Below are 13,158 nucleotides of genomic sequence, written 5' to 3'. Positions count from 1 at the left end.
TACCAACTCACACCTCTCAGGATGGCTAAAACTTACAACACAAGAAATAACAGGTATTGGTGAGGATGCAGAGAAAGGGGAACCATCTTGCACTGTTGGTGGGAATGAAAACTTGTGCAGCCATCCTGGAGAACAGTGGAGGTTCCCTCAAAAATGTTAAAAATAGAACTCCCTTACAATCCAGCAATTGTAGTACTAGGTATTTACCCAGAGGATAAAAAAAATACAGATTCAAACAGATTCAAAAGGATACATGCACCCCGATGTTTATAGCAGCATTATCAACAATAGCCAAACTATGGAGAGAGCCCAAATGTCCACTGACTGGTGAATGAGATATATATATATATATATATATGAATATTACCCAGCCATCAAAAAGAATGAAATCTTGTCATTTGCAATGACATGGATGGAGCTAGAGTGTATTATGCTATGTGAAATAAGTCAGTCAGAGAAAGAGAAATACCATATAATCTCACTTATATGTGAAATTTAAGAAAGAAAACAGATTGAACATATGGGAAGGGAGGAAAGGAAAAAAAGGGAGAGGGAAACAAGCCATAAGAGACTCTCTTTTTTAAAAGATTTTATTTATTCTTTCGAGAGAGGGACAGAGAGTGAGAGAGAGAGAGTGAACACGAGTGGGGTGAGGGGCAGAGGGAGAAGCAGACTCCCTCTAAACAGAAAGCCCAATGCAGGGCTCAATCCTGGGACTCCAGGATCATGACTTGCACTGAAGGCAGACGCTTAACCAACTGAGCCACCCAGGTGCCCTGGGCAATGTTAGGGCATATGTTAGGATGGTATATGTTATGATGAGCACTGAGTATTGTATGTAAGTGATGGATCACTGAATTCTACTCCAGAAACAAATATTGCACTATATATTAACTACCTAAATTTTAAATTAAAAAAACAAAAATAAATAAAAGTCTGAGTTAAACACACTCTTGTACCTGCTCCAATAACCCTTTCAATGGTGATGCATGAAGCTTCTATCTCCTTGGCAAATTCATGGACAGCTTGATTGGGATCCTCATAGGTGTGTGGATCAATATAAGTTCTTACTCCTGGCAGTTTAACTGGAAAGATAAATGTGCATTAAAATATAACTGCGTGTGATAGATGAATGAAATCATAAACATTATTAATATGCAACTATAGCTTAAATCCCTAATTCCTAGAAATGGCTAAGCTTCAAGGACAGCCCCTCTCCTGAGTTGTGGGAGTCATTTGTATAGCTATTTTTATAATTTTAGAAATCTGGATTGTTGACATGTACAAGAAATGCATATATGACAACATATTTGAATAGATATATCTTTCAACGATAATGTTCATAGAGTCAGTCTCTAAGGCAAACTAAGATAAGTTTGTTTACTAAACTGGCCAATGAAATGCTAGTGGGTTATTTGTTGTTTTGTTATTCTGTTTCACTTAAAATGCCACCGCAGATGAATGTTGGTTTTACAAAAAATAATTTAAAATAATTTTTCTTGTGCTTTGGTCCAGTAAGACTAACACAGAAGTCAAAAGAAAAAGATAAGTTCTAACTCTCACTCTACCCCTGTACTACATGGCTTTATCCAAGACTTTAAGATTCTATGAGCCTCAGTTTCATCTCATTTAATGACTTCCAATTTCACAAGTTTTTGGGTTTTTTTTAAGGATAAATACCATTAAATAAGATAGAATGTATGAAAATAGATTCAGTGCTTTGTAGCACGAATTATGGCTTTAATGATTTTGACTTTTATGGTCATAACAGAGTGACAAAAACAAAAGAAATTATTTTTATTTACTTGGCAAATCAACTAACGCTATACTACTTATGAAAAAATACATATTAAAATACCATTAATTAGAACTCGTTTAGGCTAATTTTTAAAGCATGTTATCAAAACTTGATTTTCTATGTTTTTAAAAAGGATAGTGTTTTTCAAATCGTTGAACAAAGGTTGTTGCTACAGGTTCTGCTCAGGGAAATTCTTGCTATAATGCTAGAAAAAAAAAGAAAAAATACTGAGAAATTTTATTTGTTTCATCTCATGGTGTTATTTAACGATAAATTTCTACTGACTGTGCTGGAAGAAATTAGAATTGGCCTGGAAATTTGGTTTGAAATATAACAGCTTTTTATATTGATTGAAAACGTTTTTTTAAAAAAATAATTATAATAAAGGTGTCCTTTAAAAAACTGAATAAACCATCCAGCTGCTGCCTACAGTCAGGCAGCAATGCCCCCAAGCCCATATGCTTTACAGAAACATAACAGAACACTTATATTTTTTTAAACACAATATTTTGGTCAGTTATTACAAATCTCCTTGTCTGAAAATAAACAAAAATAATAATAAAATCTCCTCTATTTTGTTTTCTCTTGATTTTTTACAATTTGCTTACTGTGCCCATTATGAAAATGCATCTTTTCCTCTTCTGGATCTTGTTTTGCTTTGCTGTAACCACACCGCCTGGAACAGAGTAAGCTACAATTAGCCACATCTCCAAGTGTTGAATCACATGAAGCCCAGAAGCATGAAATGCAATTGAAATGATTGCAGCCCTAACTGATTTTCACACTAGTAGCATGAAAAAACACCAATCCTTCTTTTGGATGAATCATATTTCCCCCACCAGTATCTCTCAGTCTTGCCCAGATTTCACTGAGAAGTCAGAAGCCATCCAAATCCATTTTTTAAAAAAAACTTTTCTCCACTGTACACCACACTCCAGATATTTTGTTTCCTTTCTTTCTTACTTTTTTTTTTTTTTGCCGCCCCATAAGCCTTTTTACAGAATGTATTGCCCCAAATACATTTCTGATTCAATAAAGTCCTCCTTTCAGTATCTTACTCTATAATTTTTCCCCCCGTTTGGGGGTCTTTAGTTGCTCCACTGGCTCTTCTCCTCTTAATCCGTTTAGATCACTACCAAATTTATCACAATCTGCAACCCTTCTCAGTTCAGCTCCACTCCCCAAATCTTACTCTCTCCTGTTTTACTCAACTACTTACTAATTTTGAAGTCCTTGCAACCTGCTCCTGTTATTGAAAAAATTTGTCCTTGGAGGTTCACTAATGACATAGTCGCCTCATGACTTTATCTTAGTTTTTAATTATTTATGAAATAAATAATCCCTGAAATCCCTGACTACTCCTTTTCTGATGCTTCTTGCTCCTCTCTTCATTTATACGAACTTCTCTCGTTCTCTACTGTCAATCCATTCATTTCCATCAATTTAATTAATACCTCTATTCTGGTTTAATTCTTTTGAGAGTTATACTCTTGTTCCTCATAGATTTATTTATAGGGATATTCCACTGGCATACAAACTCAATAGATGAGAAAAACAAATCAGTATATTTCTTTTGACTTTCAGTCTTGATCTTGTTGTCTTCTTTTCCTGTGAATAACACTGGGAAGGCCTTGGCCCCTTTGAGAACAAAGCCTTATTCTTGTGTACTTCACAACAAATTAGTTGCCAAATCCCAAGCATTGTATAACATAAAAGTCTTACAATTCATCTCTTCTTTTTCATTAGCTCTACTGCTTCTTCAATTAAGGCTTTGTTATTTTTCACTGGGATTGCTATAAGTGACTCAGAACTGATGCTCCTACATTCTGTAACTATTTTCCTAAACTCTACTAGACATGGCTGTAGCCAAATTACTACAAATAAGGTACTCTTCTACCTTTTTTTCTCCTGCAAAATCTTCAATAAAATAATAAGATTGAGATTTCTAAACATAGCCCTCATGCATATTTCCTACATTATCTCTGGTATCTTCAAAGATACTGGACTACCTTCAGGTCCTCAAAGTATTTCTCCATGCTTCCACACATTTGCGTATACTGGTTCCCACACCTAGGATATTCTTCTCAACAATTTTCAGTTATCAAAGCCTAGTTCAGTTTTTGCCTTCTTCATGCTTTTTTTTCCTGATACCCCAACTTAATGTAATCTTTCCCCATCTGAACCTAATACTTTTCTGGACTCCTCTTACATTGTGATTTCCATTTCAATGCAACATAATCATTTTGTATGTCTTCTGGAGCTCTTACTATTTGTCAGTTCCATAAATGGCAGCAACTAACATTTATCTATAAATTTCTTCAATGATCTAGCACCTGTCTCAGAGTTGGCACCAAAAATTTGTCACATTGATGAATGAATAAATGAATGAGTGAATGATATTTTGATTGAGTCTACACAATGACAAGTATTTGGAGAGTTGATGAATAGTAAGTTGATGTCGTACACGATAAAACATTAAAACACTGACTCAAATGAAAATATTTAAATTTTAGTGAAATTCTAAGGAAGTGAATTTACTATTCATCAGGTCTCATAACAAAATTGAGTTTATTAAAAACACATTTTCCATTGATTTCTGCATAAAGAAAACACAGCCAAAATGATAGATTGACAAAGTATTTTCATTTCAAAGTTGGTTGAAAACTACTATGTGATGTAAAGGAAGCATCTGATCAACACATACAAATGAGGACTGTTCTTTGTCATATTCTATGATATTTCTTAAATATATGTATATTTTGATATATAAACGAAATCTATTTTATCTTATATCACTTTCTAGTGTATAATTACATATATATTATACAAAGTAGATATAACACAACCCATCTTGTGTCATTTTTGAAAGAAAAATACAATTATCTTTGTTTTATCATGTTAACAAACTGGCAGTTTATTAATAAAATACAGCTAAGTGAAATTTGAGTAAATTTGAAGTAATATACTTAATAGCTATGCTGTTCTTGGGTGAGGAAAAATACACAATGGGGATTTGGTGGCTTTTCAAATTTTATTCATAACACTTAGATAGCTGCATTTGTCATCCAAGAGTCCTTAAGACATCTTGAACCAAATCACTGCAGTGAAATGGAGAGAAAAAAAACAAATACATAAAATCATACTAAAATTATATTTGGTCTGACATTTAAGTTATTTTAATGCACTGTTCATAATTTTTCTAGATATTACATTATTCTTACAATCTTTAATGCATGTGTCTCTAGAGAGAAGTTATTGATACTTTTTAAAATCAATGTTCTAACTACAGTTGTGTGAAATCATCCTGAGATTTATGTTATTTAAATAATACCGACAAAAACCTTTGTTAGACGAATTCTAAAGAGACCTGAAAAGTATACAAGTTCTTGCAGTTTACTTTAGAAAACAAACATCCATTCTACCTTCAACTCTCCTACCTTCAAAAGAAAAAAAAAAAATGAGCTTTCAAACTTGTATCTTCAAATAGTCTTTATCATTAAATAAGCCTCATAGATTTTTAAATTGCATGCAAATTCCTCATATGAAAATGGAAATAAAACTTTGGATCTCATCTAAAAAGTGATCTGGGAATACCTTGGTGAGGACTGGTTAACATTTTAATACCTAAGGTGAGAGTCAGGAGGGCAATAGAAAGGAGTTATTTTTGACTATGGGCATCTCTGGAGCTCTATAACATATACGGCTGCATGTCACATTAACATATAAAATTAAGTTCTGGAACCCCCAAAAGCATCATTAAAACAAGCCTCAACAAGATACAGCAAGTAAAAGTGCAGCTGGCAGAGACGGGCACTCAAGCAGTGGTTCAGCCTCGCTAACAAAGCATTGCAGGATGCCTGTTCATTCAGTATCATCTTCTGTACCTGCCCCAGATGCATAATTTTAACCCATCAGACAAACAGTCAATAAATATGCCATTCTGTACATAAATTATGCCTCCTACCTTCTGGAACCAATTTTTTTTTTTCTGAATGGAAAAGAAACAGTTTCTTCATTTTGCTCCATATCACAATTTTAATGAGCTTTGGTATCATTGTACTAAAAATATCTGGAGTGTTTGTAATTAGGGGAATCATCTTTTTGTCATTTATACTTACGTTCTCCTAGAAAACAATGCTGCCTTACTGTTTAGTAGTAGAGGTGGGCATGAGAAATTATATTAAATGTAGGCGTAATTCATATTCATTAATTCATATTTATCAAAAATTCCTAGAAAGACACTTATTATGTAAATATAACAATAACTTTAATAGGTTATTTAGAAACAAGTCTATTTTCTCCCATACTTGTCCTAAGAATTTGGGTAACACATCTTTGATGATACTAATTTTGATCTTGAAAACTTAGCCCCAACCATAACATCTAAATTTGTATATTTGAAATTTCCATAATACATGAAAGAGTAAGCAATAATCTTTATGTATGGATGGATGTGCCAATGAGTAATTTAATTCTTGGATGTAAATTAAGAATTTGATAATAAATTAGAGTATGAATGTCAAGCCCTCCAGAGTACCAAGCAATGCATAGAATTAGTAATTTACTAAATGGCCCCTTATGGCCAATGAGGGAGGATGAGTGAAAGCAATAGCCAAAGGAGATTGTAAATCCTTGTTCAACTACAGCTTCCAGAGAATCAGAGTTTTCCATTGCTGTAGACTACAGAAAAATGCTGGTAAAAAAACAAAACAAAACAAAACAAACACCAAAAAAACCACTTCCCCCCACCCCGAATTCTAAATAAGGTGGGGAGGGGTGCAATGATGGGAGGAGAAATAGTTCCGCATTTTGATTTATTTGAAAGAGAGAGCATATGCAGTTCCTAGGTCAGAAATGGAAATGTATAGGTTGCCTAGTTTCCAGATTGATTAGGAAATGCTTTACCTATATTTTAAAACAAAAAAATAAAAATTCAAAAATTCAAAAAATTCAAAAGGCAACAAATAGCAGCAGTCACTTATATTTTGCTTATGGAAAATAAAATCTTGCAATTTAAACCTCTTTAAAAACCACACTGCTCCATATATGTACACTCTCCTATTCTTACATAATAATGACCTCAACTACTGCATAATTTGTTTAAAGAATTTTATTGCTAGCATCTTAAAAATAATAAGTTACAGCTTCTGAGGAAATAGTTTGACTTTTTCACTTCAGGATTCTCTCCAACTGAACAAAAGTAGTTTTAATGAAAGCTCAGGTAATTCACCCTCATAAAATAAAGAAGCATATGAACACCAGCTTATTAATATATCTAATAAATACTGGAAATAGATTAAGTTTTGTTTTATGGGATGATATTGTTCAATAAGAATGTGAGTGAAAATGTAGTGAAATGAGATTGTGAATATTTAGCTGTATTGCTTGCAGGACCTTGACTCTCATTCATATAGTCTTCATTCATATACTAGGGTACTGTGAGTTTTGAGTTCCTCATGGATAGATTTAAGTCATACAAAAAATGCAAGTGATCTATTATTGTTTACTGAAAATTTTCAAACCTACTTCTCAAGAGAAATGTATTCATGTTGAAAATCGCACTTTCCTTGGGATATGGGAATGTACTGATTATACGGCACAAAATGAAGGCATAGCTTCCAAAGTTCCCATCTCACATTCTCTCAGGATGCTAACCACGCTATGGTTAAAGGCAATATGAGACACTAACTTATTTCTCATTTTATGCCTTGCATACCATTTTTAATTTCCATATTCTAAAAGACATAGAAAAAAAGAATACCTTTGAAATAACAGCTTCCAAAATAGTATAGTACATGTGAATTGGTAAATTTTTCATTAATGAACTCTTCAGATCATTTTAGAATGAGCAATAGCAAGACTTAAACACTTTCAAATACTCAAAGATGAATTGTAGACTTTTCAACATTGAGTTAAATTTTAATTGACTTAGAATTTTGATATAAAAACACATTTCACGAAGTATGACATGTGAAGACTGTCTCCCTGTTTTCAATAAATTTTGTTCTAATGCGAGAGTAGGTAATATCCTATTAATTTTTAAACTATTTCATGAATATGAGTATTGGATTTCTCAATTAGAGTAGGTTCACTTAATATCTTCAATACTGTCCCTTACTTGAGGTTCCACAAGTACTATAAAAAGGGATTTGGGAGCAGTTCATTGTTGTATTTTACATAGCAAGCCTTCAATTGGAATTTAATATATTCTCTATATATTGAGGGAGGCCTTACATCTGCTTGCTATGAGCACTTTAAATGGGGGTCTAGAATTATAAGGGATAATTTTATATTCTATCTCTCTCTCCTAACTCTATAAAATGAATAGTACTTCCACATACCTCCCTGGCAGAAATGTTGTGAAGATGAATGAAATAATCTTTGTTGTATGTATGTGGAAGCAAAAATTTGCTCACTTCAAATTTTAAGAAACGTTCACTTAATATAGAGAAAGAAAAATAGTTCATTGGAACATTAAGATAATCGGGTTTTTTTGTTTGTTTGTTTGTTTTTGTTTTTTAAGTAGGTTCCACGTCCAGCATGGAGTCCAATGTGGGGCTTCAACTCAGGACCCTGAAATCAAGACTTAAGATCAAGACCTGAGCTGAGATCTAGAATCAGATGCTTAACTGACTGGGTTGCCCAGGTGCCCCAAGATAATATTTCAATATAATTTGTGATCTTTTTGGTCAGAGAAATTTGATTGGGTTTTGGTTTTGGTCTTAACCTCTGCATTATGACAGAAGCTAGAGTTTTTCCCTCATTTATTTGATTAACAGTATTTTTAAAAATCTCCAGGAAAATGAGATTGATTTCCTAAAAGTCACAGGATAAGTAAATGAACCTTTAATGCCTCTGTTTTGAGAATATAAAACTATTTCCCTTGCCACTTGAACACTTCAGAAAAAGTAGTAAGTGATATGAAAACACTTGAAAAGCATGAAAATTAATGAATGAAAAAAATAGTCTGACATATGTTTGAATTTAAGAAATACAAGTAAAAGCTATTTTGGGACCACGGGATCTTTCAGATGGACTTATAATAAATATTATACTATAAACATATTTTGGTTTTTGTAAACATAAACACAAATGAATATTAAAGGATAAATGACAATGTTATTTTAGAAATTACACACATTAATGTCTTATTTACATTAAAAAACAATCCATCCAACACTGGATATTTGTAAAAACAGATTTCCTTTGAGAAGTAAAATAATAATTAAAATCTCAAGACAGTTATGATGGCATAAATCAAAGACAGCCAATAAAAATACCTCTCCTAAAAATGTAGGCAATCTTGGGTACTTAAAATTTAGGCCTCTAGGTTTCATTCATAAATACTACAGAAATATTTTCTATTATTGGGTAGATTGAAGTCAAAGAAGAAAGAATATTTGAAATATTAACATTATATATAACGGCACAGATTTCACACAAAGTGGGCAACTAGAGTGATGAAAAATAATTTGAGATCAAAGGTGGCAACATCTAATTACCAATTTCATCTTATAAATGGTACACCATGCATTTGAAAAAGAATGGAGCATGGTTTTCTGGTGAGATATATAACACAGCAAAACTCACAACTCTGGAAAATTGAAGAAGCATTAATATAGTTGAACTGCAGGATCAAAGATCTCAATCAGTGGTTTCAAGATTATGCTTTTCAGACCCTGAGATTTCCACAGGTATGTCAAGGTACTTTTAAAAGCCAGTGAATTTACAGTGGGCAATTTTAATTGCTTTGTAATGTAATACAAAATAAATAAATTATAAATGTATAAAATACATTATATTTTGTGTTACATTAAGGTCAAAACCAACTATACATGAGTGGTCTTTCCAGAAATGAAAAACAGTGAGATTTCACAATCTCAAAATGTCCAACAACCTTTGCTCTATAATTGTAAATATGTCTGTTCACAAATGCTGATAGAATATTCTTCCATTGGAAAATATTTATGTGTTAATTGACTCATACTGATTTGATTATACATGAAATTAGATGACAAGATTTCAGGTCAAGATTTTTCAGTATGTCAGTATTCTCAGTAATTCAGTATTGACTGTACTAGGAAAATTATTCTTCTCAGCCCTTAATTTCCACTATAAAAGTTTGTTTTCTCCTCAATGCTTTAATCAAAACAGATAGTATTTTTAACTGAAAGCTTCTAGTGACTTGACATTCCATTACAAAGTGGAATTTCAGAAAACATAACAATAAAAACATCTTCAGCTTCCATTCCTTCCCAGTAATAATTTTGGATAACTCTCTTATAGTCTGATTTATGTAAAATCAATTAAAATTTGTTTCTTCTGCTTTATTTTGTTTTGTTTTACTAAGAATGCATTAAAAAAATTCTGGATCTTCCATAAATTTTTCCATAAAAACCGTTAGCATTTTATTCGGTATCTAAGGACATTTGTGGCTAAATCATTCATTCATTCATTCATTCATTCATTCATTCAGTGTGTGTGTGTGTACATGCGCACACACACACAAAAATACACATGTACACACAAATGCACTCACTGCCTCCACAATTACTAATGTTATTTGAATAAAAATATTAGAAAAACGTTTCTGTTATTAGGTTTTCTGATGTGTCCTTTGTGAAGGAAGCATTCTGCCTTTCCGCTTTTCCTCTTCTATTTATTTTATAAACTCCCTGGAGCCAACTGTATAGCGGGAAAAGATACTATTTTTAAAATCAAGCATTTAAAATCTAGTTAACGTTTGTTTTTGCCAATACTTTTTAAGTCATGTCTTCATAAATTTTTATACTCTCATTAAGGTTATATTTGAGATTTACTTCAAGGTAATCCTGGATGTCGATCTTTTTTCCAAGATGTAAATTCTGCTTATTCTACATCAGTGATGATCTATCTCTTATAACAACTATACTCGAGATTCAAATAGCATGAACAGTTCAACAGCTGTTTGTTTTTTGGCTTTCATAGAGTAAAAAAATCACAGTGTAAAGCTATTTATGTTATACTTTAGCCATTGCCAGATTTCAGGTTTTTTTGGTTTGTCACCACAGCCCCATGCTCATGAAAGAATTTTCAGAGTAAGTTAAATCATGCGAAGCAAATCTGTGCTTTCATATTAACTTCAAAACTTTTTTCAAGTACAAAAATTTCAAAAGACTGAGAAAAAGATCTCTGAGTTTTATCAATCTGCGTGTTACTTTCTCTCGTTCTCCAAAGATCACTGGTATCCATTCCACCATTTCTCACATGTACACACGTGAGCATATATTCACAGCAGTTTTTTTAATCAACAAAAATTAATTTACACCTAGAGAATGCAGGTTACAATTTAAAGTGCCCCAAGAAAACCTAATACTTCTCTAAAATGCAACTTCGAATATATTTTCCAGGCAAATTTTGACTACCGATAACAGCTCAATACAATAGTGCAGGGATTTCGACTCTTCAGTCTGGGCAGGAATTATCTAGATTATTTCACTTTTTACAAGATAGCACACTAGGTCTCTGGCCTTTCCTCCTAGCCTACAGCCTTATAGCTATACCCCAGATATATATTTAGGATTTGCATTTATAAGTAATTAAGACTATCCCATTTAGACCCTGATCCCCAAAATGTGCATATTTTTTATTTCACTGGCACTTCTAATATCTAAAATAATTCAACTTGAAAATATTAAATAAACCATTTAAAATTACACGTGGTTCTCCAATGCCACACATATTCACAAAGATTACAAAAAAATAGAAGATCCCAGTTAAGTTATGGTCATTCCATGGTTCTGGGAGAGAGAAATGGTGATTTCACCTCGAAGCAGCATTTCAGCACTTCCATATATGATATGATTTTAATCTTAATGGCACAACAAACACAGCAACATGTTAAATGTAAAACAAATGCTACAGTCTTACAGCTTCTGGTTTAGATCAGGACCACAGTAAAAGCTTTGGAAGAGAAGTATGAATGCTTGACATAAGATGATGTGCTATATGTATATTTCATTTGAAAATATCCATTATCCAATGACTTGTTAAGATTCCCGTTTGGAAATCAGTTTTAATCTACTCTTCTACAACTGGTGCAGTAACTGTTAAAATGTACACAAATGGAGAAAAATAAAAAAGGAATGCTGACGATAATACATATAGGTGGGACATTACAGAGGAGTGAAAGCGGGAGGGGAACACTAACCATATTAGGCTTGGATGGGCAACAGCGCACAGGGAAGAAGCCCTTCCACAGCCACACTCGCAGCAACTGAAAAGCAAACAAGAGAGCCCAAGATAAGGAAGAGATCCCACTCCCTCATTATAGCATAAAGACACTATGAATTTAGACAGGTGTCTGTTTTGCTTTTCAAAAGCAAAATCCCTAAATGCATTACAATTAAATTTCTTCCACAATGCCTTTCAAATTAAAAAGCATTTTATGGATTTAAGAAATACAGAGCCATATTAAATAGTTATTTTTATTTTACTTAAAATGCTTATTCAGTAGGAAATATAATGAGCCAATGCATTTGATTATGCAATTAATATAGACATACAAATAAAGATGTAAGCCCATTTAAATATATCTTTCCTCAGAAATTCCTGCAAAATTTATATTCGGAAGACATGCTAAATTGTCCTTTAAATACATGTTTGCATAGAGCCTACAAATTAGGAGGGAGAATAATGTCCTGCTAATTTGACCCACTGATTTCGTATGCCAGTGGCATTATTTATCACAACCTATTGAAAATGTTATGCTTACATGACTTCCCCAATCACCTATGGAAAAGTACCAATTTAAATTTACATATTCAGACTTAAAAAATGCATCTCCAAATATATATTTGTAGAGCTACTGCTATATTTAAAAAGCAAACTATATATAATACACGCACTTTTCTGGATATTTCAACATTTAAGATTCATTCAAATTTTCCACATATTCATAAAAAATCCAGAAAATACCAAGTAAATTGCTTACTAAAATGCACTTTATCGTTAGAAACCACATAAACTGATTGCAGAGTATAACATAGAAGTTATTTAGTGCTTCAATGCATTCACTTGCTAGTATAATTTATGAATAGCCTTTCTAGTGATTTCAAGAGAACTGCGAAATGAGCTCAGCAGTGATACATAAACCAGCAGGCCTAGGGTTTTGTCTAAAATCTGTCTATTTGAACTGTAATTATTTGAGATGTATCTACTCTATTTTATAACAAATAAGGAGAAGAAAGTGAAATATAAACATACAACAAATTTGGAAATGCTAACAAGGTAGACAAGTATTTCCAAATCAAATTCCAAAGGGTCTTTTTCAAAGGAAAAGTGGGAAATGCTCCATATATATATATATATATATATATATA

General features: G+C 32.5%; 1 protein-coding gene across 4 annotated transcripts in view; it reads right to left on the bottom strand.

Moving 5' to 3' along the window:
- EPHA5 (EPH receptor A5) overlaps positions 1 to 13,158 on the bottom strand; it is a 334,944-nt gene that overhangs the window by 41,523 nt on the left and 280,263 nt on the right. For 2 of the 4 annotated variants that reach the window (XM_040625400.1, XM_040625401.1), the window contains exons 9-11: positions 11,988 to 12,053; positions 2,407 to 2,474; positions 960 to 1,085 (exon numbers count right to left, since the gene is read on the bottom strand). In XM_040625400.1, coding sequence (XP_040481334.1) covers positions 960 to 1,085; positions 2,407 to 2,474; positions 11,988 to 12,053 — 260 coding nt within the window. The remainder of the gene's footprint in view (positions 1 to 959; positions 1,086 to 2,406; positions 2,475 to 11,987; positions 12,054 to 13,158) is intronic. The other 2 variants (XM_040625402.1, XM_040625403.1) reach the window with 1 other exon arrangement.

Source organism: Ursus maritimus, unplaced genomic scaffold, assembly GCF_017311325.1.
Source record: "Ursus maritimus isolate PB19 unplaced genomic scaffold, ASM1731132v1 scaffold_8, whole genome shotgun sequence".
Lineage (NCBI taxonomy): Eukaryota > Metazoa > Chordata > Mammalia > Carnivora > Ursidae > Ursus > Ursus maritimus.
Note: the sequence above shows the minus strand (reverse complement) of the source record. Positions and strands in the feature narration are given on the sequence as shown.